Genomic DNA, 26,372 nt, shown 5'->3' with positions numbered 1-26,372 from the left:
TATGTTATGTGCATAATCCATGGAAGTTCCAAATTTAACCTCCTTTAGTTTCTAAACACCCACAAAAACATATTTTTCCTAGAAAACAAAGAACTAATACATTCTCTTATACTTTCTTTAAGTAATTTAGCTTAGTTTCGGAGCCCCAACTTATCCTTACCTATTTTTAGGATACATTGACTTAAGACGAATTTAAATATCTCATCATTAGCATAAACTTGACTTAACAGCACCATCACTGTCAATGAGAGAGACACTCTATTGGATATCTACCCTGCATCCCTAGTTTGATGACAAAACATCATTAAGGTCTTTATGATACTCTCAGCGTAGGTTTATGACGATCCACATTCATCTTGAATGTTACCAATCTCTCCACGTGTCTTTTTCACCATTCACATTCATTTTGAATGTTACCAGCTGGTGCCAACTCTCCACAAATGTCTGGCGTGCCCTCCGGTGAGACCAACCCGAGCAACTGCTCTGTTCCCTTTAACATAATTTGAATACTATGTAGATCGACCCAATTAAGGTGATGCCCAAATCTCCTGACTCTCAGTCGAGTTGGATAATCAATTGCTTTGTCCTCCTCCGTCACCATCCATACCTTGACTACTCAGCCCCATCCCTGTAACCGAACCTGTGAGGAAACCCTAGATGCGCCTGTCGTCTTCATCGTCAACTTGCTCGCATCTACTATTGAAACCTCTGGTTCAACCTTGGATGCCAGTGACGCAGTCATTCACCAGTTACTAACCTGCTCACGATATGTTCATGCCTATAGCAAAAGGAAAACCTAAGCTTTTTCGGAAGCTACTGCCATCTCAGGAGTGCATTAAGAGAAAAAAAGGCTTTCCAAATTCCTGATAAATTTGATATGTCTGCAAACCTAGCTTTTCGATCTCGAGACCCCACTGTTGAGGAAGAAACTTGCACTCGCCCGACATGTTTCTATGGCCCTCCAGGCCCATCTTTTAGAGAAACATAGCTCGCAAAAGGAGGTGGTCAGATTCCTTCAGATCTCTCAACCTAACGGAAACCGGTTGAGTTCCCAAACGACGAAATATGCTGCGATTTGTGAGGTTCATAGATTCTTTAGCTGCTAACAATGACCTATATAAGATGGATAATCTCGGCTATATAAAATATTGTTTATTGTTTTTTCAATGAAAATTTTTGGACATGGGTAATAGCTCGGGGAAGAATAGCTACTCTATTTTAGAGTGCAATATAGTTACTTAATGCATAACAAATATTTTTCTTAACCATTTAAGTTAAATTCAATTAATTTTCAACATTAGATATAACTTGGGAAGAAAATAGTTAGTCTATTCCAGAGTGCAAGATAATTACTTTATAAATAACAAAAATGCTACTCAAGTACCTCAACTAAATTCAATTAGGAATTATATAAAATACTAACAAACTATATAAAATATTTTGATTGATTTCTTTTACAAGAAAAATTGAAGAATAAAGCCAAATAATACCAACCACAATGACAGGTCTGAATACATGTAGTATAGAAAACTGTAGGATGTTTCAATTTTCCATTGAGAGTTGAGTTAGTCTTTCACTTGGATATTGTATTGAGAATGTTCTTCTCAGATGGCATATTGCATACAGATAAGATATTATAATCTACTGGGGAAAGAGGGGCAAGTCGCTCAAATCTAATAAACTCTCGAAAGATGTGGAATGAAAATGCTTAGAGTGAGGAAATTCCTGTTCTTCAAAAAAGGAAGGGTAAGAAGAATGTGTTTCATCATTGTGGATGTAGTAGCAGAACTGGGCATGTAGAGGATGTTCTATTCCAAAACTATGGGTTCGTACAATGTTGTTCGGTTGAAGGCCATCGGTCTTATGGAAACTACCGTTCTTATCATTACCAATACAATCCTCCAAGAGTAATTGACACCACGATTTAGAGGCATCTATTTCCATGACATGATCATTTGTTGCTTTCAAGCCTCCTCCTTCTGGATTAATGGCTTCAAGGTTATTCCGTATGAGATCATTATTGTAATTTTCGACATCTGCAGTTACTGTTCCACAATATCCGACGGCCCCTGTCTTCTGAGAGATACAACTATATTTATATTTGGTGTGCTCTTCTTTATAATCAGAGTAAGAAGGCATGCCCCACTTTTTTAAGGGCTTCTGAATCTTTGGCTTGAGTTCACCGATTTCAATCTTCTTTCTCAAATGACTATTCCAGTAGTTCTTTATTTCATTGTCTGTTCTACCTGGGAGTCGTCCTGCTATCAACGACCATCTGCACACTACCATGATATATGTTCCACTTAAAATTTCTAAGACCATGAAATCCATATTTTAATGTTAGATTGCTTGTATGAAATGACATAGAAAACCATGATATTGTTGGAGTTAATGCTTACATTCCATATTTAAGAAGTTGGTTTGTGATGGTTGAGAAATTCTCTCAACCTCTCAATCTAATTTGGGAATAAGTTGGATCTCAGAAACTCTATTTAATAGAGTAATCTGAATGTAAATCTGTGTGTGAGTGTGTTTGCACATACACCATTTGTGCATAATATATGATTGAGTTTCTGTAATTGTGTATTTTAGCTATTTTTATCATGGTATCAGAGCTAGATCTGAACCTGTGTTGTGAGGAGGTGCATCTGGATGTTAACCGGGCTGTTGCAACCTGAGTATTCTAGACGGAGAACCTGCGTATGCAGCCGTAAGCCATCCCCATCTCCATTGCGGCCGTGAGCTTCCATATACGTGGCATAACTGCTCATCGACTTTGGCTTGGGTTTTTCCTTGATCGCTTTGAGGTTGTTCGACATGACAATATAGAACAATTGCTACTGTTTGGTCACATGTTGCAAGTTTCAGAACAATTTACAGAATTGTATGCTGGGGCTTCATTTGCTCGAGGACCGTGTTTACCGAGCCGCATTGGGTTGGTTTGCTGTTGAGCCAGAGTGGTATGATTCCAAAATGAATGGACTGGCCCAGGCAGAGGCCCAGGCTGTTACTGTGTTTGTACATCATTTGCACATCGAACAGGGGGCATTTTTCTGGTGTGTGGCGAACGGGACGTGAAAACGAATGTTACTTCGTTGGATTGGATTGCGTAGCTTCTGTAGGTGTGGTTGGTGGTTTTTCGATTAGATTTGGCTACAAGATGCATGCCCAGCACTGAGGAGAAGCTCTGGTAAGCTTCCCTTGCATCGCTACAGTAGAATTCTACGTGGTGGAATCCCTTCACGCTGACTTCCTGCCCTTGCGCAACGGCGGCGCGTTTGGAGGGTTTCATGGCCCGTGCCAATGGCTGGGGGTGTTCGTCGCCGGAATCAGTCTCAAATTCGGGGAGGACAGTGCATGAACATTTGAACACAGAGAGCCGTGTCTGATATTCACGGAGACAGCGATAAATGCGTTGTGATAGTCACTGTTACCATGACTATACCGGTTTTTGGAAAAATACATGTGTGATTATATTAGTTTAATTTCCATTATTATAAAATGTTTGTAAAATAAGTGAGGGTTAATTGTTAAAATTTCAGTGATTGCAATCAATTGTGTTTGAATAAATCAGGTAGCAGTAAGGCTCAATATGGATGGTTGTCCAGATAGAATGGCAGTTGCGGATCTAGGGAAGGATCCCTCATTAGTGGTAGACATGAAGTGGTTTCCTAATGAGGTTATGCGACAGACTGGGATGCTGTCTAGTAATTGACTTTGGGAGGTCCTTGATTCGGGAGTTGAGGAAGGGAACTCGAGAATCCAACTTGCCAACTACACCTTTCCGAGGGTTATGAGGCAACTTGATGGAGCATCTACTAATAAGCTTGATTATTTTGTTATTTTGATGTAATGTAATCATTAACGGGGGATGTTGGAGTTAATGCTTACATTCCATATTTAAGAAGTTGGTTTGTGATGGTTGAGAAATTCTCTCAACCTCTCTATCTAATTTGGGAATAAGTTGGATCTCAGAAACTCTATTTAATAGAGTAATCTGAATGTAAATCTGTGTGTGAGTGTGTTTGCACATACACCATTTGTGCATAATATATGATTGAGTTTATGTAATTATGTATTTTAGCTATTTTTATCAGATATATGTTCCACTTAAAATTTCTAAGACCATAAAATCCATATTTTAATGTTAGATTGCTTGTATGAAATGACATAGAAATTAGTGTTGGCTACTCAAAGATTAATATGAATAATTTTATGGTGATTGATGATTTGAAAGATATTCTGAAAACATAATGGATATGAACTAAGTTAACTGTTTGGATATGGATATGAAGGAAAGTAACGGTTAACTTTGCTTATGTTTATCAAGTTTCTAAAATATTAGATCAATTCTGCAATAAAGTTATACTAATTAAAATGTGATAAATGTTCCAGAGAGCTAACTGTGAATTCCCTTACCGATTGCCAAGGAGATGATGTAATCTGATGAGGAGTTCCTCTTCTTCCGGAGAAATATTTCCATGCTTAATATCCGGACGAAGATGGTTAAACCAACGTAGTCGGCAACTCTTCCCACATCGTTTTAGACCTGAGAAAACAAAAACACCGGATGACAGGATCAAGGTTACTGCTTTATCTCTTTTCATCATTCCAGAACCACTCATTTTGCACCGACGCTTGTAATTTTTTATTTTATTACTTATATTATAAGATAAAAGCATTCAATTTGCTTGAAAGCTTCCCAAAACGCGTAGATTGTGATGGAGGCTCGTTCACTGAATCATATGTGGATAATCTATCAATCACTGTGCATATAGATATGCCACATTAGTTTGAGATGGTCAATTTAGAGTGAACAAAGCTCATGTAACTTAGTTATATTAAGAGGTAATGCTTCAAACTTTGCTTTAGTAGTAGGAGGGTTGGAGATTTATATTACTGTGCTTTATTACTTATTATATTATTATTATATTTATTTTTGTTTTAGGATATTTAGAGATTTTTTATAAGAATTATTATGTTATAGTGATGTCTCTTTTATCATGGAAGTTTTGGAATTTTAATTTAATTATTAGTAATATGTAAGAATATTCATAATATATACAAATATGAAAGTTTAAGATTTTTTTTTCATTATATTCAAATATTTCTCTTAAGTTTCATTTTATTGAAACTTAATTTATTTCAAATGAATTAATTAAAAAAAATATCATATCAACACTTGTGATATTTCTTGTATGTGGTATTAATAAGTCATGGTATTGTAACACAGGATATTTACAAATTCAGAATTTTCATGGTAAAATGAGCACAATCTCCATCATTAAAAATATTGTTTAACTCATGTATTAATTTTTTTTGTAATAAATAATAATAATAATAATTTAAATAAAGATATAATTTAGTTAATTATTATAGTTTTTCTTAATGATAATCTTAGGGATACTTTGGGGTAAGTATTTTGATGCTTATCATTGACTAATGCCTATCAATATTGACTCACCTTTTAATTTATATAGCTATGCTAGTATGTGTCCTCATTGAAGTTGTTTTTTATTGTTTTAAAGTTTATAATAAATTTAATATTTGTATCTTTACTATATTATTATGCTAATATTTGAAATAGTAAGGATGATATAATTTTTTTGTAGGGATGAGGATAACATATAGATTTATGAAATGCTTTTTATTCATTTTAAGTGTTTAGATCTATATCTTTTGCATTGTAATATAAGATAAACTCATATTAGTTTGGTTTGTTTAATTTTGTTCTTGACATCTTCCCCCTCTTTCTCTTTCTCTTTCTCCCACTCTAATGTGTGTGTGTGTGTTTTATATAGTTTTGAGAGTGATAAATTCAGAATACTGTATTGAAATTTAAAAACCTATTTTTCATATAATAAGAATTGAGAGATCACTTTTCCTAAATTTGTTATTATTTTAATTTATATTTTAGATTTATCAAACATTTTTGGTTTAGTATTTTAGGGGCCTTGTAGTATGATATTTTTTCTTACATTTGTTTTTATTAATTTTGCATTAAGATAGGCATTCTTATCTTTTAGAAGTATCATCTCTAATAATTAGAATTGTTTCTAGAAATACCATAAAGTATTTTGTATTTACATGTAAATTGCTTTATTATAAATTTTTCTTTATTATTCTAGGTTCTCTTCATAAACTCACATAGGTATTTTCTAAAATATATGGCTTATAGAAACTAAAATTATTTAATCTTTTTCTTTTGCAAGGTGTTTGAATTACATTAACCACTTTCTAAAGAAGGCTCTTATCACAATGCAGTACATTTTCTTCTTTAAACCTTGTCACAATTTAAATAGGATAAAAAGAGCCACCAACATCTTAGTCAAAAGAAATAAAATTTTGAAAAATTGTTAAATTAGAACTATATTGGTTTGTAAGGGTTTAGTTCCCATCATGTAAGTGGTTCAAATCTCATGAGAGTGGTTGAGGGTGGAAGGCACATATGGAGCATAAAAACACATAAATGGTCTTGCAAAAAGGTAACAACATCCCATGGGTGGACAACTTCTTTTCCATTTTCCATTCATGAGTGAAGCTAACACTAAACTTGACTCAACCTAATTGGGAAAAAAATTCTTATCCTTTTTTAATCCAAATAATTCAAATTAATGTCCATAAATATTAATAACACCGCCATTTTGATAGTTTAAACCCAAATCTAGACCTACAATTTTGTGTGAATTGCAATATTTGTCATTTAAAATATATAAATAAATTCAAAATACTTAAAAAAATTTCAATCATTCTACTGAAATTTCCCATCTACCTCATTAATATTAATAACTACCATCCTCTTTTTATATATATATATATATATAAAAATCGCATTCACCACCATTTTACATTTATGCATGCCATATATACAATTCATAGATTATTACTCACATTCGCCTGCCCCTGCCCCTTATATATGCGCCAACCCTTGACAATTGTCTGCGTCTCGATCTTTTCGCTTTTTCAACGCCAAACGTCAAGTTTACCTAATATGTAACTTTATTTTGTTTTAATCAAAACCCTTTTTGACTTTCTCTTTATATAATTATTTTCCCTCCACGTTCAGAGATTCATCTGAGACGCACCTGAATGTGGCATTGTCATATTCCTGTGCTCGTCCGTCTTGCTGCAATGAATGGTAGCCCCACAAAAGGCAAAAGAGGTGACTAACATCAGAGGAGATGACATGACAGTAAACGTCAGGCGGCTAAACTTTTTGGTTTATTTTTAAGTATTAATGGCCTGTTAAACTACAGGAATATGGAGACATTGATTTGCTGACATTGCCAATTACTGCCCTACACATACAATGTCTGTCTTGTCTGTCTTTCTTCGATGAGCCCAGTATTTCTACTTTTTGCAGGGCTGCGCATAAAACAGGGTTGCCCAATCAGGCAAATTTCCATACCTGGGGCCTGCAAACAATCACAAGTCAATGCATCCCCAGAAATTTGACTATGTGCTCCAAGTCACACTCATCCTATCGACTGGTCAAGCACGAACTAGCAACGACAGCTTTGGGCTTCATTGGAAATCCACTATCTGATAACCTATTGTAATGTGCGGTGAGCACTGTCAACTTGGATTTTCTTCACAATTTTGTCAATCTACACTGTTCTGTGGCTACTACAGCCTTTCCAAGATTCACAGCACGGGTTCATTCCATAGTAACTAAGTTCCAATTCGGATTCAAAATCGAATACGATATGATATGGAAATAACTTAATTAAAAAAAATTCATTAAAAAAAAATCGCCAATATGCTTCAAAAAATTCAGGTATATGTTTCACACTTTGCCTAATCTACTTGTAATCCGAGTGCGCTTTGGCTTACATTGTTGACTCTCATTCTCTTTGGATAATCCATTAATATTTTTTAATGTTTGGACAAAAGAGAAACTAGTGTTTGATGTCTCATTTCCCGCTTTAATGTCTCTGGCTTGTATCGTTTGTGTATCTTGAAACGAATCGAAGTTTATAATAATTTAGCAGAATCAAACAAATTTACGAATATCCGGTGGAATTTGGTAACTAGGGTTAATTCCAAATGTATTCATCAATTTCAAATATATATATATATATATATAATTGAAAAATAAAAAGAGAAATATCAACACAAATCGAGTCATCTTACTTTATTGAAATGAACCTATGCTGTGAATCTCTTTTTTTTATTTATATATATATATATATATATATATATATATATATATATATAACGTACTTAAATTTAATAACAAAGTTTAAAGTTATTACAATCTAAATAAGATTTGAACTTATTACAACAAAGTTAATTGTGTAATAAAATTTAAAATGATTATAATAAAAATAATTTTATTATTTAAAAAATATATATATATATATATATTTAAACTAAAATTATTTTTATTTTTGAACAAATGATTGTGGTCATGACATTTATTTATGTGTAATCTATTGCAGTTTTTTTTATATATTTTGTGGTCATGACATTTATTTATGTGTAATCTATTGCAGTTTTTTTTATATATTTTGTGTATTGATAGTTGTATAGTTGAGTTATTTGAATATTAGGCATATTCAAAAGTCAACTGACATTTTCACACACACAAAGATCTTATACCATAACTTGTAATTTTAAATTTAGTTATAATTACATATATTTTAGTTTATAAAGATGACAAATTTTGATTATTAGATTTACTTGTGAGTATTTTTATTTTTGAACAAATGATTGTGGTCGTGACATTTATTTATGTGTAATCTATTGCAGCTTTTTTATATATTTTGTGTATTGATAGTTGTATAGTTGATTATTTGAGTATTAGGCATATTCAAAAGTCAACTGACATTTTCACACACACAAAGATCTTATACCATAACTTGTAATTTTAAATTTAGTTATAATTACATATATTTTAGTTTATAAAGATGACAAATTTCGATTATTAGATCTACTTGTGAGTATGTTTATTTTTGAACAAATGATTATGGTCATGACATTTATTTATGTGTAATCTATTGTAGTTTTTATATATATTTTGTGTATTGATAGTTGTATAGTTGAGTTATTTGAGTATTAGGCATATTCAAAAGTCAACTGACATTTTCACACACACAAAGATCTTATACCATAACTTGTAATTTTAAATTTAGTTATAATTACATATATTTTAGTTTATAAAGATGACAAATTTTGATTATTAGATTTACTTGTGAGTATTTTTATTTTTGAACAAATGATTGTGGTCATGACATTTATTTATGTGTAACCTATTGCAGTTTTTTATATATTTTGTGTATTGATAGTTGTATAGTTGAGTTATTTGAATATTAGGCATATTCAAAAGTCAACTGACATTTTCACACACACAAAGATCTTATACCATAACTTGTAATTGATGCTGGCATCAACATATAATAGATTCACACAATTAATCTAGCTATACTTTCTTTAAGCACCAAAAAATGTGATGCTGCTAAAAATATACTAGGGAAGAAGACTTATAAAATACATTACTTAGGAATTAATGTGGTTGTTGATTCCAATGGCAAGCAAATCTCAGCTCAGGGGAACTAGTGGATATAGTTCATGGTTGGGAGGAAAGTGTGTTTTCCCAGGTAGATTTTAGCAGTAGATATTGTTAGGAAATCTTGTTACATTCAACTATTTTTGGTTGATTAATTGTGTATATTAAATTGTTAGAATAATTGCATGCAAACATATGAATATGCTTTTGTTATTGCGTCTGGTTGAAGCTTTATTTACATAATAGATTTAAGAATATGTTTCGGAATAAGGTTGTAAGCATGGAATGGCATCTTTATTTACATAATAGATTTAAGAATATGTTTCGGAATAAGGTTATAAGCATGGAATGGTATATTAATATGTTATAATTTCTCAGGATACATATGGTGTTAGAAGATAGATGTGATGAATAGATGGAACTATATAAGTATATAGATAGTTATTTTAAAAAAAAGGCGATGACATGGCCACTATGAATCCATTAGTTGAATCCCTGCAGGATCAAGAGTAGGCTTTAACTATGTATATATAGAGGTATGGAATTATAGAAGAAAAGAAAAGAAAAAAGTTAAGTAGTTCTCTTCCGGTGAAAAGAAGATTTTATCTTGTGTGTGAGAAGCTAGAAAGGAGTATAAGAGAGTCTATTCCTTATTAAGAAAAATATTTAGTTCTAAGCTATCGTGAGAAAAAAGAAAGGACGGTGCTACAATATTGCTAAATTTTACTAAGGGGAAAAATAATACCTCACGAGAGAAAAATAGTGGCATTTGTAAGGAACGGAGAATCTGTTGACTAGTGTTAAATAAAAATAATATACAACCCTTGAATGAAATTAAAAAGTGGTTGTTACTACCGTGTGCACTGAATTTCACTTGATATATATATATATATATATATATATATATATATATATTTCAAGGTAGGTAGATTTTCATCTGCCACTAGCAAAGACACACAAATTAAACAAATTTAGAGTCTGATAATGTAAGAAACCTAAGTCAATATTATGCTTCCATATTAACCTAAGAGAATTTATATGGTTAAGCATGTAAAATAATTGGGTTGACAATTCAGAAGTCACAAACTAGTGAGTCTTATCTATATGTCATGGAAAAAAACTAAATATATAATCTAGAAACCAATGACGGTATAATGACATGTCTTCACATGAGAATTTGGACATTATATAACACAAAGGCTATTAAATGAATCGAAAGGAGAAAACATAAAAATACACATTGTCAATTGTACAAGATATAGATGTTGTAGGTTGAAACACTTGTGAAAAATAAAAAAGAATTTCATATGTAGTATATTATGGAATTTCCAAACAGGAAACAAGAGAAAGGAAATGCATTTTTCTTGGCATTGATTTCAACATGGTTATGATGTTGCTTTTCATGTGCATGTGTTTGGCTTGGTGGTCCTAGTGGTTGGCATTGATGTCGATTTTAGGAAGGCCTATGCATGTGACCGATCCCTTTTGCAAGTTTCTCCTCATTCCTCGCATTGATCAACTAATTTTTATGTTGTTGTGACATTCTTGGTCATTTTTTTTTTGTTTATGGTCGGAAAAGTTTGTGGGGCCTCTAGAAGTTGATTAAGGTTAAAAATATGAAAAGGGATAGTGGAGTTAGTGGTTGATTGAGTCAATGACGTGAATGAGGATCAAATTAAGCATATGACTAGAGTTTCGATGCCCAGTGGTGCTTGGTAATTATTAAGTTGAGCAATTGATTTCATCTACATATTGGAGAAAGCGCATTGCTAATATGGTTGATTGTTTTGTTGTGTGGAGTTAGTGTGAGATTGGAGATGACCCTACAAGCTGTGTGAGTTGTTTACTACATATTTTCTGAATCAGTTTGTAGTTGTAGTAGTAGTGAGGAGAAGTATGTTTCAACCGTTAGATTGGTTCAAGGTGTGACAATATGCTGTGTGGATTGGAGTAGTAATTTTAGGAGTTTTTTTACAGCTTGTGTGGAGGATTTGATGGCAGCTCGTTTTGCAAATTTGTTATTTGTTTGAGCTTTGATGCTATGTTGTTGTAGTGTTCATGTTGAGCAAGTTTGAGTCCATTCTAAAAATATATGAAATGAGGTTCACATGGAGGAAGTGAATGAATTGAGGCTTTAGAGCATACAGTGACTTGGTCGATTCATTAGAAGGAATATATTTTCCGATTCAATGGGAGTTGGATAATAAAATGGTAGTTGTGCGAGGATTGTTGATCGTGGTAGCCTTTAGCGGATGGTAGTTCGTATATTCGAGAGAGAGACAGTTTCCTCTCTGAAAGGGTCAACATACTATGAAAGAAGTTGTGTCTTCCAGATATGGGTGTAACTAATCCATGTACAATTTGTTCAATTGTTTAATAAAAGAATTGAGCAACATAGCAACAACAGGGTGGTTTTTTTCCCGGTGAATGGTTTTCCACGAGAAACACTTGTGTCCATTGTGTTGATTTATTTTATGGTTGCATGTTTATTTTGATGCTCTGATCTATGGTTTTTTGTTTCAATTTGTGCATGGTAAAAGAATAACAATTTTCAGAAAAAGTTTATATGTGCTCTCACTATTGAGTCACCACCCCCCGCCAGTAGTCATCTAGTTTCCAACAATTTCCTAACTAACTTTGTAACCAATTCTTGATTAATGGAAACTAAACCAACAAAGATACATTCCATTAGTAGAGTGAAAATATATTTATTAAACTGCACAAAATGGAAAAAGAAAATATACTCTTGAAGTTATAAATTAACCAAAATGAGGAAAACAATGCAATTTTGAAAAAAAAAATCAAAATGTTAACAACCCAATCCGAGTGGAAGATTCAGTAGGCATCACTGAAGGGTGCATTGAAAAACATAATAACAATGAGGCATACAACCTCTACATCGCATGAATTAAATAAACGTTAACCCTATTAGTGGTGAGGGTTAAAATTACATGAGAAATATATATAATCAAGGTCATTTCTCAATTTATTACACCAACAACGTGGCAAATTTTTCCCAAGGAGCGTGCTGCTCACACGAAGGATGGTAGAAAACCATGCCTCCCTAGGTTAAGAGTGGAAGAGATCACTACAAATGCATTCCATATCACCTGGAAGAGTACTAGAAAGAAGTTGAAAGGTTGTGTTACCACCATCCTATACCATACCAAGGTGAAGTTAGAGGTGGAATACACGTCCTCTGTTATCTGAAAGCCCTGTACTTAACCCCAACATGTGCATACCTATAGAAAATATGAGAACAAGTAGTGAGTGTTAACATTCTCAAGGTAAGCACAATTAGAGTAACATATTTAACAAAATTCTACTAAAGAGGAACTAGAGTGCCTATATTGGTGAAAATCCCCTGTAGACATGTCATGGATATTACCACAATTTTTTTTAGCATCAAAAAGAAAAGAACAAAAATAAAAAAATAGCGACAAGGTTTCATCGGATCTCCTTTAAAGTCAAACTATATGGGGTGGGCGAACTCACCTAGACCTTCCCACAATTGGAAAAAAAATATAGAACAAATCCCCTATGACTAAGTAGAGAACCCTGCTAAGAAAGAAGAAAATCCTTAAATGACCCTTTGGGGAATATGAAAGAAAACCTCAGAAAATACTCGTTTCGATACTCTGGTAAAGCATCTATTGATAAAATGCCCCATCATTGCATAACAAAATATGGATCATTGAGAACTCGTGGGGGAAACCAAAAAAAAATCCACATTACCAAAAAATATGCAAAGGAATACACACACACACCAAAGCAAAAGAAAGGTATAACCTACCATAAGGGAAGGCGCAGAGGTCGTCCAAATAAGTTGAAGTATTCCATGGGAAAAAGAGCGAACTTTGTTACCGTGATGGTGATAGGCTTCTCTGGTGCAACCTGGGGAAGAAATTAAGCTATTGGAAACCATCATGTTGAAAATTTCCATTGCAAATACGAAATACAACAGAATAGCTTTATTACTAGTCCAAATTACCGAAAATTATGCAAAGGAAAATACATATATACACATCAAAGTAAAACAGAGGTATAAATTACCATAAGGGAATGCGTGGAGGTCATCTGAATAAGTTGATGTATTATGTGTGAAGAAGAGTGAACTATGTTACCCTGATGGTGATAGGCTTCTCTGGTGTGACCTGAGGAAGAAATCAAGCTACTAGAAACTGTCATGTTGAATACTTGCGTTACAAATACAGGAAATAGCTAAATAGCTTGATTAATAGTGTCATTCGAAGTTAAGAGCGGGTCTAAAGGGGCCATGAAGGCTGGAAAACACCACAACTTTTGAGATACCAGAAACCCTCATGGAAACAGTATGTGGCTTAATACCCACTATTCAGTGTAACCAAAGGAAAAAAAACCATCAACCATTAAACAACGGGTAACGATGTTGGGGATATTAGGTTAGGGTTTAGTAGAGTTACGACCACCATTGGATGGGTACGAAGGAATCCCCGCCATCTATAGATTTCCAAGGGTAAAGTCCATGTGATGATCGCATGGGCCTAGACTAGGTGGCCGAATTCTATCCGAGCCCAAAACCATAAGCCTACTACTCCTAACCCTTAGGTTTCAAATGATTTCAAATAAGGGAGGGAGGTCGCATAATTTGAAGAAATGAACAATGTGTATATATACAAAGTCGAGTCAAATAAGTTCAATTAATGACCAATGTTTATATATATACATGGAGACAAGTTGCTTAGGATCAAATAAACCACCATATAAGACATGCAATATCTTTGCAAACTAGGGAGAATAGTATGACTTATATATCTTATTGCTTAATGATATGAAGTTAGATTAGTTTATTTATGTTGCAAATCCTTTAGAAAAAAGGTATTAATGAAATATGAAATGAATATACATCACCAATCTTTTGAATTAAGATGTTCAAAAAAAAAAATTGACAACCTAGGCACGTGACATATGGTATCAGAGCACCAGTTTCAAAACTAGGATTGAAGTGAATCACTACATTAAAATGTAGTTATATGTAGAAATGAAAAAAAAATGACTAGGTATTAAGGTAATAATACTAGTTTGTATGGACCATAAGGTATTGTTGATGGTGTTGTACCCACCAACATTCAAGGGGTCTCCTCGATATGTAGTCCCAATTAGACCTCACACCGTTTGTTACACAATATTTTATCATACCTCCAGTTCACTTCCTATTCCATATCCTGAAGTGCCAAAATCTTGACTACTCTGAAACATATCCATCATGGTATATAGAGCAAAACCTCTCTCAAGAATCAAAGGAAAACATCTTGATTACATTCTGGAGAAGGTTGCCTAAAAACCTAATTTTTGGTATCAGCGCATTTTTCTCCACTGTCATCCCCTGCTGATGGCAGGTTGCTCAGTTATACACTTGTGTTTTTAGAATGGGTTTTCATAGGAAAACCCACGCTGAACCTCTTTTGGTAGGTTTTCCCAAATTGGAGGAGAAGATTCACTCACAAGAACCTTCTGGAACAACGAGCTAGATATTGGTTATTTTCGATATGGTTGAGCTCTCTCATTGGGACTCGTGATCTTATCATCATGGGATTTACCCTTGAGATGTGGACCTTCCTCCTTCTTTTTTGGATCCCTAACTCCCTTTCCCTTCCTATAAATTCACTCGCTTTCATTCCCAAATGGTTGGTCATTGATTTCTCATCCTTATGCTGATATTGCGCTTACATGCTACCCATTCTAGCTTGGAGAAGAAGTGCTTCAAGAGTCTTTGGTTGTACTTGCACATCCACCAAAAGAAGGTATACAACATCAAGGAATAGGTTGTATGCTTCCCTTTTTAGCTTATTAATATATACATCTGATGTTCACTTTCCATAATTATGTAAATGTTTATGCTATAAGCTTAATGTTCCTTGATCTGTTAAGTAGTTTATGTTTGATATATGCCATATATTCTCTTGTATCTTGCATATTACTTTAATCATCCTTGTAGGTACCCGGGTGTAAAGAGAAACTAAGGAGCGAGGCCTGGAGCGAAAGATTCAAAGCCATCTCCAAGGATCAAAAGATTAGCATCAGAGTGAGGTAGGTTTCTCCTTCTCTCTGCATTTGTTGAACGTAAACTAGGAAAGTGTATGTTAGTTTGTTAGACTTGTTGCTAGACCCACTCATTGGGCTAGAGGGATCGCATCTATCCACAAAGGGAATTGACGAGGCTCCTCCATATGAAGAGGGAGCAGATCCTATCGTCGAGGTAGAGTGTAACCTGGAAGTTTTAACCAAGGGGATTCCAGAGTATGCCTCGATCGATGAGGTGCCATTACGCTATCAGAGGCACATTGTAAGGGTTTCTGCCAGACTGCGTCGGCTACTGGTTTTTCTCGCACTACCAACATGAGGGGCTAATTAACTGCAGAGTGAGTAGCGCGAGTCCGATGGGTGAAACGTACATTGATCACCCACGATGTGAATTTTTGTAAGTCTTCCTTGTAGCCTACCATATGGATGAAAATTCATAAAAAGAATATCAAAATGAAGGGAAGGGACAAATATGTTACCTCTAACAAGCAGCTCGACAAATGGTGTCCTAAATTGATCGTGATCCTTGCTTGAAAATTAAGGTAAAATGAGGTAGAAATGCTCTCACAATTGCAAATTCGTAAAATGGTAAAAATAACTTACTTTTTTCCCTATTTATAAGTTTAAAATAATATTTTTACCAAATTAGGACATCTTTCTCTCATTTTTTCATATTTTTCCTCGAAATTGGTAATGTGCATTTCCTTGTGCAGCAACAGGTCATATGTTCTTGGTGACGGTGATTTATCTTCACTAATTAAATGAGTTTTGTTTTATGACTTGTTCAGAAACGTCAAAAATAAAAGAAAAAGTGACCCCTTGGAGTCATCTTTAATCTCTTTTCTGACAAGCAAAAAATGAAAAGATTGTCGAGTACTTGTCATTTCAAACTCATAAAAGTAAATGAAATGATGTCTACTCAGGATAAGTTTAACCATCTTTTGGATTGAGATAGACTATTGTACACAAAAAGAATACCTTAGTTGAACATGGCAAAGAGATTCTCTTGGATATTGTTTTCTACCTTTTTGGGTTTAAGAGACGATTTACGAAAAGGGATCTTTGGAGTTTTATTTTTTGCTTCTTTTTCAAACTCTCTAAACATCAAAGATATGTCAAGTTTCACCTTCATCAGACTCGTAAAATTTGAAACGACGTAGGAATTTTCACCATGATGAGACTGAGTTCCTCCTTCCTAGGGTTCGTAAAACTTACTAGGATGGATTCATCCGAAGGGTGAACTTATATGGCAAGAATATGATATCCCCTTCAAGTTTGCGATAAAAAAAATATATGGGGTACTAGCTAGAAATGGTGGGGGAAAAAGTGAAAGCAATAATCTATTGTATTTCATAAAGGCAACATGTCGCTCTTGAATATGACACTCATTTGTTGCATGTGTTGGGTTTGGAACATCCTTGCTTGGTCACTTGCCTTCCTAAGTTTGGAGAATCCATTTTGCCTCTCATATGATTATACCATTTCATCATCATCACCACTAATATTATGTTGAGTCAAATGCTACCAAACTCTGGAGTCGTGTCACCAATATGTTCAAGAGAAGTATTATCTGTAGTTCTTTACAACCTATACATTATTTAACTTTCTGCCACAGTCCTGGATCACACTTATCTACTCTACTACATCCTTTTGTTTCATGTCGATGTTGTGGGATTCATTATGGCCCTCCTTCAATGTATCACTTCCTGTAAACTTCAACACATTATTTAGGAAGATGATCTAGAAACTCCCTTCCAGTGCCTTAGACCTTTCATGCCTCAATGGAAAGTTCTTCGCATTTGATGATAGGTTTACATCATTTACCTTTGATTGAATGATTCCACAAGTATTTGACTTCAGCTTCATTATTCACATTCGTGGATTGTGCTAATTGTAACTAGAGAGCCATTGTCATGTTAGGATATTTCGACACAGGAAATAGTTAAGTATAACTTGGTCTAGTGTAGAGTTAGGTAAATTTTGTTTCTTTGCTATGTAATTTTGTAACTTACAATATGACGGTCACAATATGTTATAGACATGAAGTGATCTAATGGTTCATTCTCTCCTCGGTATTACCGACACTTGATCCGTGGCTTAACACCTGATTGGTCCATGATCTCTTTTTAAAGAGCATGGAGGGTCATTTGTAGGGTGACTGTTCATGAGAGAAGCTTATGTATTTTTTTTTCTTTTACATCAATAAATTTCCTGAAGTGGCCATGTTGGATCAAGGCATGGACTGTTTCCCTCTTTGAGGGTTTTAACCACATCAAGAATACTCGTGTATTGAGTTGTGATCTATTTGCGAGCAGTTTCCTTTGGTGTTCTATCTGAGGAACTTACCCATGTAAATTCTTACATGGTATCAAAGCTATTTGAGGGTTGCATCCGTTGGTTATCCAAATTCGAAGTTGGTACAACTGCATTCGATTGTCGTTTCCTAGATCTATTGTTTCTAACTGCTTTTGGGTTGAGAGGGATGCTCTATTGTGTTAGGAGCATATTTTCCAGCAAGGAACCCCTTTCGTTTCACATGAAAAGGTTTATGGTAGCCCTAGCTACATCATTTTTAAGATCTGGAGGTATATAATCTTTATTTGCAGTTTTAGTTATTTATCTCTCAGTTTATTTCGGTTTATTTATCTCTCTGTTTTTTATTACCAAATATATACCTTTCATTTATGCGTATGCTCTTTGCCTCACGAATCTGTGCGATATAGGAAAATAAAAAACAGAAAATGAAGGACTTTTCTCATGTGTATGCTCTTTTCTACCGTGCCTTAGTGTGATCTCGGAAAATCAGAAACATTGAGGAAAATATTTATTTTTTAGCAAAATTTAACTTCAAGCCGTAAGGTTTGGTTTTTTGTGCATGTCTATTTTTTAGGTTGTGTGGTTTTTTGTTTTATAGGAAAAAAATGAGTTTTTCAAGTAAGTGCACACTTCAAAGCTTAGTGACTAAAAAAAAAAAACCCTTCCTCTTTTCCAAAAATTACTAACCTTTTAAACTAGCTCACTTGGTCCAAAGTTACTTTATGAGTATAGAGGTCTTGGATTCAAGTCTTTCTTGTTGTTGAGTTACTTTTTCAAAAAACACATGTAACTTATGTTTTAAAGTTACTTTATGTAAAAGTGTTCTCACCCATTATAAAAAGTGAGTTACTTATTATTCTAAAGTCACTTTATCTTTTATTTAAGTTACAATTTAGTGGGTCGCTAATAAAATACCATTGTAAATGTGACTTTCACTTATTTATAAAAGAGGGTCACATAAAATCTTTTTTTAAAATGAGCTAATTAGATTAAGTTTGGAAATTGGGGGGGGGGGGGGAATTTTTTTTAATTATAACATTATCATTCACTTCCGCACATTCACATACTTCGTCGGCATCTTCAACAACGTTTCTTCAAAAAGTCATAAGTTCTTCATTTGGAAGTCGTTTTCAGAGCCGTTGTTTTTAATCGGTCTAATTTTTTGAGATATTTGTATTGAAACACTTAGTTTTAGCATCTACAACTTTAGTTTATATTAAAATGGAAATTCCATGCCAAGTTATTCTTGACAGCACCAACTACTTCCAATGGTTTTCCTACATTACGGATTTACTTAGAAGTAAAGGTCTTTATAGAATAGCCTTAGGCCAAGAATCTAAACCTAAAGATGAAGACAAGGAAGCCAAATGGGAAAATAAGCAAGATCAAGCATGTGGACTGATAGGGATGTCTATTTCTCTAGACCTTAGATTCCATATCGCAGAACTTGATACCCCTGATGAAACAATGAAACAACCCATTAAAGTTTTTGGAATTAAAGATGAAATTAGAGCCCATCAACTTGAAAATGAGTTGCTTACATTGGACCCCAATAATTTTTCTTCCATTGAAAATTTTTTGCCTGAAGATTTTTTGTCCGAGTTCAATACCCTTAGACTTCTCTTGGAAGGTGTTAAGGTTAAGAAAGAATATGGTAGCCTTTTCTATTCCATTCTTACTAAGTTAGGACCAGCCTACCTTGTGTTTGTTTCCACCTTCCATTCTACTAGAAAAGCCTTTATTTCTCAAGGACAAGCCTACAAGTCCCCCTCTTTTGATGCCTTTTGTGATTCTTTAATAAGAGAATAAGAAAACCTTTTACATCTTGGTCTTCTTAATACTGGAAATTCTTCTAAGAAAGCCTTAGCAGCCGAACAGTAACCAAATTCACAAAATCCTAAGAAGAAGTATCCTAAAAATAATGGTCCTAAACCAAACAAGGGTCCTAAGCAATTTCAGTCTTAAAATGAAAGATCAATTCAACAAAATGATAAGGGAAATAAAAACAAAGGGAATAAGACTGATAGACATTGAAAATTTTGTAATCGAGATGGCCACTTAGAATCCAAATGCTTTAAGAAGATGGAAGCCTTGGAAGCAGCAATGAAGAAGCATAACATCCATTTGGAGCACTCTTCAACTTCAACTTCATCTTCAGGATTAACTCTTTCTGCATGTGGTTGTCAAGCATCTCGGTCTGGTTATGTAATAAATTTATCTTCTTCTTCTCATTCTCATGAGTGGCTCATTGATTGTAGAGCTTCATATCACATGGAAAAAAACAAAGCCATGTTTTCTTCTTTAAATGATTGTAACACCAAAAATGTATATGTTGGTGATGATAGATCTCTTATTTAAGTATGGGGGATTACGCAGTGCATTATATTAGATAAGTATGGGGGATTATATTAGATCTCTTATTGTTGTAGGGATTGGAACTATTCATCTAGACAATGGTCAAATTAATGATGTATTATTTGTTCCTACCTTATCCTACAAACGTTTATGTGTATATCAGATAACTCATTCAGGTGAAGGTAAAATCCTTGAATTTTCACCTCATGATGTTGTAATTAAGGACCTAAGAGATCCTAGACAGATTTTAGCTACGGTCATTGCTGATGATTGGACAAGGTTGTACAAGTTTAACAACTTTGGCTCATCTACTCTTCCCTTTGTATTTTGCTCATAATGATGAAGTGCGCAAACTTTGGCATGATTGATTTGATCACTTAAACTATCACTCCCTTCAAAATCTACGTAAAGAAAATATGGTGATAGGTCTTCCTATGGTATCTTGTAGAGACGGTGTTTGTTCTGGATGTGTACTCAGAAAACATCATCGGGATAGTTTTGAAAACTGTGCCTCTTGGCATGCCTCAACCCCTTTATAGCTTATGCATAGTGATTTATGTGGTCCACTTCCAATTGTTTCATTCTCTGGCTACAAGTATTTCTTAACTTTCATTGATGATTTCTCCAAATGCACTTGGGTATACTTCTATTATGAAACCAACTCACAAAAAGATAGAAAAGATAGATAAACGCCTTCAAAATAAGCCTCTTCGAGGGGGAAACCTCCTTTACATTAAAAAAATGAACAATTCTTGGATGATACAAATGAAAATACCTCCTTTCTATATATAGGAGTCTAAGGGGTTATAATATAATCAAAGTCGACATAACAATAATAATGTAACTGCAATATAATAACAATAGTGGGTTTCTATGGGGTATAATAATAACAATATGGGGACTACATGGGAACAACAATATAATAAGGGGGTTTCACTAATAACAATAAGGGGTTACATTAGTAGTATAGGGACCTAATATGCCCCTTTCCTTCAAAAAGTGTTGTCCTCAACGCTTGAGTAGTTCTGGATGCTTCTATATAAAATTCTTGTTCTCCCATGTGGAATCTTCAGTGGGTAAGTTCTTCCACTTGATGAGATAATTTGAAAATGATTGATTTCGTAGTTTTCGGGTTCTTGTTTCTGTGACTACTCCAGGTTCCAATATGATTTTTCCTTCCTCGTCAAGTTCTGGAAATATTGTTTAAATTGGGATCTTCTGCAACTTTTGAATTAGTTCCCACCCTGCTTCAGCATTCTTCCATTCATCACATGCTTCATTTATCGAATTTGGTTGGATAATTATACCAACCTCTAGCATTTCTGCAACCATACGTTCAATTTTACTCTTTTGGACATATGGATATCTATAAGGCCTAATGTTTGGAGGAACACTTCCTGGAATCAAATGAATAGCGTGATCATGATCATGAATAGGTGGGAGGCCTTTGGGAGTCTCAAATACCTTGGAATGATTTTCCAAGGCTTTTGCGAGATCTGGAGAAATAGATGATTTCGATGTGGGAACCTCTAGAGAACGTAATTGTGCAATTACACCTCATTGTTCTTTCTTTAGAATCTTTGTCATTATGTTAGAGCTTATTATGTTTCCTAGTTTCCCTGTGATACCCCTTAATTCAACTTCCTTTCCTTCTGAAGAAAATTTCGTGAAAAGTTCTTGAAAATTAAAATATATTATACTTAAGGATTGTAGCCATTGGCCTCCTAGTACAACATCAACACCACCCATTGGAATGGAAAGTATTGGGATATTCAATACATATTCTCCCATGGATAGCTTGATATTATGGCACTTTCTAGAGCAATTTATGGTTCCTCCACTTGCAACCATCACTTGACACTTTGGAGCTGGATATTTGAAGCAATTCAATTCCATGGCTATTTTACAATGAATAAAATTATGGGTATTTCCTGAGTCAATCAAACCTATTACCTTTTTCTTCTTGATATGTCCTTCTATATTGATAGTTTGAGGAGTCGTAATTCCGTCCAATGCATTACGAGATATGATTGGATTCATTTCTTCTTTCTCCAACGTTTTTTCCTAGTGTATATCTTCTTCTTTTGACATTTCTTGTTCCTTTTCTTTCTCCTCTTCTCCATCTATGTAAATTAATTTCTTCTTAGCACACTTATGACCTTTAGTGTATTTTCTATCACAATTGTAACAAAGCTCTTTTGCTCTTTTTTCTTCCAATTGTTTTGGGGTCAACCTTGTAGGTGGTGAAAGGCTAGGAGAAAAAACAGTTCCATCTTTATAGTTATGAGTGGTAGCCTTCCTTGTTGCCATAATTTTTCTTTCAAATTTTCTTGCCAACCTATATGTCATATCCAATGAGTCAAGTTCCCAAAGGTGAACCTCATGTTGGATGTTATCATTTAAAGTCCCTATGTAGACTTAAATCCTATGCTTCTCTATAGTATTATTTACCCTTATATTCAATTTTTGGAAGTGCTCAATGTGCTCTACCATTGAACCCTTTTGTTTGAGATTTATCAATTGGCTAAAGAAGTTGTTTCTCTTTGTATCCTCATAATGTGCTATCATTTCCTCCATGAAATTTGACCACGTGATAAGTGGTTTACGAGAACAAATATCTTCACACCATAAAAATTGATTCGGTTCTAAATATAAAGATGCAATACGTACCTTTTGTAATAGTTTCACCTCATGTAGATCAAAATATTTATCCATATGTAGTATCCATATTACAGGATCCTTGCCATCAAACTTCTTGATATCTATCTTTGGAATATGTTTTGTCTTCAATCCAACGTTAGATTCTATGAAATCATGATTAACATTAATTTTGTTCTCATCATGAGTTTCCTCTACTACCTTTTCGCCATTAGGAGGCCTTTCTTGTAGTAGCTTTGTCCCACCTTCCTTCAAACCTTCCATGTCTTTCTTTAAATCTCCCATGCCTTTCTTAAAATATACTTTCATACCATCGATATCAGCTTCCATGGCATAGATAAAACTATTTATCTTACTTTCGATCGCATTCTTCAAATCATCCATCCATTTTTTCTTACTAGGTATTTTTATTTTCTTTATTCGAGTCATTGTTTTTCTTGCTTTTAGAAGCTCAATCTTGAATATGTTGTATCTCTGAATTTTGGATCCCCAAGGTCTGAAATTGCGACCTGTAGTAGCCCTCTGCATCCTCTTTCTAATTCCACCAGTCTGATCAAAATTGGATTCTCTAAGAAAGAGTTATGCCCAATCTCCCAAGATGACCTGCTTATATACTTTTTCAGTAGAGAGAACTTGTACAAAGTTCCACATGTTATTGTTTCAACCTTAGGACCTAAAACTGATACACAGAAAACTAAATTCCATCCTCTTTCTATAACTTCTTAGGAAATTTCAATCTGATACTTAGAGAGAAATTTATGACGACTTCCCAAGGTCACCTTTTTAGGATGTAATTTGGGAGCCTGCAGAAACCCTAAATTTCTTGGACTGTATCTCCGCAAATATACAGAAACAAGATCTAAAATTCAGGCCCAAGATTCACCAAGTTGTTGGCTCAAATGGATTTTAGTTTCAAATTTTGAAACTTTGTAGAAAAACATTAACAGTGGAAATTCCGCAATGACCTGTTTGAGATGGAATTCTGGATCTTGCGAAAACCCTTACATCCTCAAATGGGTTTTTTTGTTAGCTTCTGAAACGTCACAGAAAAAACTTTATAGAGAAAATTCGATGATGACCTATTTGGAGTAGTGAAACCCTAGAATCCAAAGCTCTGATACCAAATGTTATGAAACCAGCTCACAAAAAGATAGAAAAGATAGATAAACACCTTCAAAATAAGCCTCTTCGAGGGGGAAACCTCCTTTACATTACACAAATGAAAAGACCTCCTTTCTATATATAGGAGTCTAAGGGGTCATAACACAATCAGAGTGACATAACAATAAAAATGTAACTACACAATAATAACAATAGTGGGTTTCTATGGGGCACAATAATAACAATATGGGGACTACATGGGAACAACAATATAATAAGGGGGTTGCACTAATAACAATAAGGGGTTACACTAGTAGTATAGGGACCTAACAAATTCTTAAAACTCAAGAGTAAGTCTTTAACATGTTCTTGGCCTTTAAGGACTTTGTTGAGAAATAATATGGACATCAAATTCTTAAGCTAAGGTCTGATAATGGCAGAGAATATGTTAACAACAAATTCCTCAACTTTCACACTGAGCATGGAATTCAATTGCAACATATTGTTCCATATAATCCACATCAAGATGTTGTAGGTGAAAGGAAAAATCACACCTTAAAGGAAATGGCTAATTGTATGCTTCAATCTAAAGGACTTAGTCTTAATTTTTGGGCAGAAGAAATTAACTATGCAAATTACATAGTATATTGCACTCCTACTAGGGTTCTAAAGAATATCACTCCAGAAGAAGAATGGAGCTCAATTAAACTAGAGGTAAGTCACTTTCATGTTTTTGGAAGTGAAGCATGGGCCGATATTCCAGATGAGAAACATAAAGACTTAGAACCTAAGAGTGACAAATGTATTTTTGTTGGAGATTCTGAAGATGTCAAAGGATATATATTTCTTCCACCTAAATCCAAATATTTTATCATTAGAAGATATGTAAAATTTACTGGTAATAAATTGGCTTATGAGCCTAGTTCAATGGATGTACCACCTCTCTCTATCCCTTCTACTTCTAAAAATATTTCTTCTTTAGATGATGATAGCGAGGATGAAAATCCTCCCCCACCTTCTCAAGATCCTTCTTTAGCTCCCCGGCTTCCAAAATGGGTTTGTCCTACTTGGGATGTAGCAGGTGCTCTTGCAGGTGATCTTACAGATCAGCGATGTACACATTCTCAGTTCGATAGAGCCTCTTCTTTACTGGCTCAAGCTTCATCAAATTATGATCCTGACACCTTTGCAGAAGATTCAAGCTATCCAGATTGGGACACAACAATGAATGAAGAATAACGTTCATTATTGGCAAATGATACGTGGGATCTTGTTCCTCTTCCAAAGGGACAAAAACTTGTTAGATGAAAATGGGTTTATAGAAACAAGTTTGGACTAGATGGAAAAGTTGATAAACATAAAGCTCGTCTTGTTGCTAAGGGTTTTTCACAAGTTGAATGAATTGACTATACTAAAACCTTCTCCTCTGTTGCCAAAATGAACTCTATCTGCCTTGTTCTTTCCCTTGCTAGCTCTTTCAAATGGGAAGTCCATCAAATGGATGTTAAATCTGCCTTCTTGCATGGGGACTTGCATGAAGAAATGTATATGGAACAACCTCCTCGCTTTATACAAATAGACTCCAGCCTTGTATGTTGGCTTAAGAAATCCCTTTATGGTCTCAAGCAAGCCCCTTGATCTTGGTATGCCAAAATGGATAACTTTCTTTTAGATACTAGATTTTTTGGGTGTCATTCTGACAATATTGTCTACACCAAGAAAGTGGGTAAGTCTCTTATCATTCTTATTCTTTATGTTGATGATATTATCCTTATTAGTAGTGATCCCAACCTTATAAACCATGTGAAGTCTAGCCTTAAAAAGAAGTTTGAAATGATGGAATTAAGACACTTGCATTATTTTCTTGGTCTTCAAGTCTTGCAATCCAAAGAAGCTATTTCCCTTTCCGAGTCCAAGTATGCACGTGATCTTTGACGCCACTTTCACATGGAAGATTATAAGCCAGCCCCTTCTCCCTTTCATTCTGGATCCAAACTTTCAGTCACTTGTACTTCCTCTAAAGTTGATTCTACATTATACCATCAGCTTGTAGAAAAATGTTTGTATTTGACCCATAACCGTCCTGATCTTTCCTTTGTTGTTGGCCTTATTGCTAGGTTTATGAAAAACCCACATGAAAGTCATTGGAAAGAAGCTAAAAGAATAATTTGTTATGTTTGAGGTACAGTTCAGTTTGGGATTCATTACAGTACAAAAGCATCCCCTCTATTGGTTGGTTTCACTGATTCCGATTGGGCTAGTGACCCTGATGATCAGAATTCTACTGCATGTTATGTCTTCACTCTTGGTTTTGGAAATATTACATGGGCTTGCAAGAAACAAAGTTTCTTTTCTCTTTCTTCAGAAAAAG

General features: G+C 34.4%; 1 protein-coding gene across 1 annotated transcript; it reads right to left on the bottom strand.

Moving 5' to 3' along the window:
• Nucleotides 1-1,641: 1,641 nt before the first annotated feature.
• On the bottom strand, nt 1,642-2,331 carry LOC149256495 (uncharacterized). Its single transcript, XM_089455383.1, has one exon. The coding sequence runs from the start codon at nt 2,329-2,331 to the stop codon at nt 1,642-1,644; it is 690 nt and encodes a 229-aa protein (XP_089311509.1).
• Between the last annotated feature and the right edge of the window lie 24,041 nt (nt 2,332-26,372).

The sequence above is a fragment of the Pinus tabuliformis genome, chromosome 7 (assembly GCF_031772625.1).
Source record: "Pinus tabuliformis cultivar Carrire ecotype Pingquan chromosome 7, CPIR1, whole genome shotgun sequence".
NCBI classification, from domain to species: domain Eukaryota; kingdom Viridiplantae; phylum Streptophyta; class Pinopsida; order Pinales; family Pinaceae; genus Pinus; species Pinus tabuliformis.
This window is presented reverse-complemented; position numbering and strand designations above follow the sequence as displayed.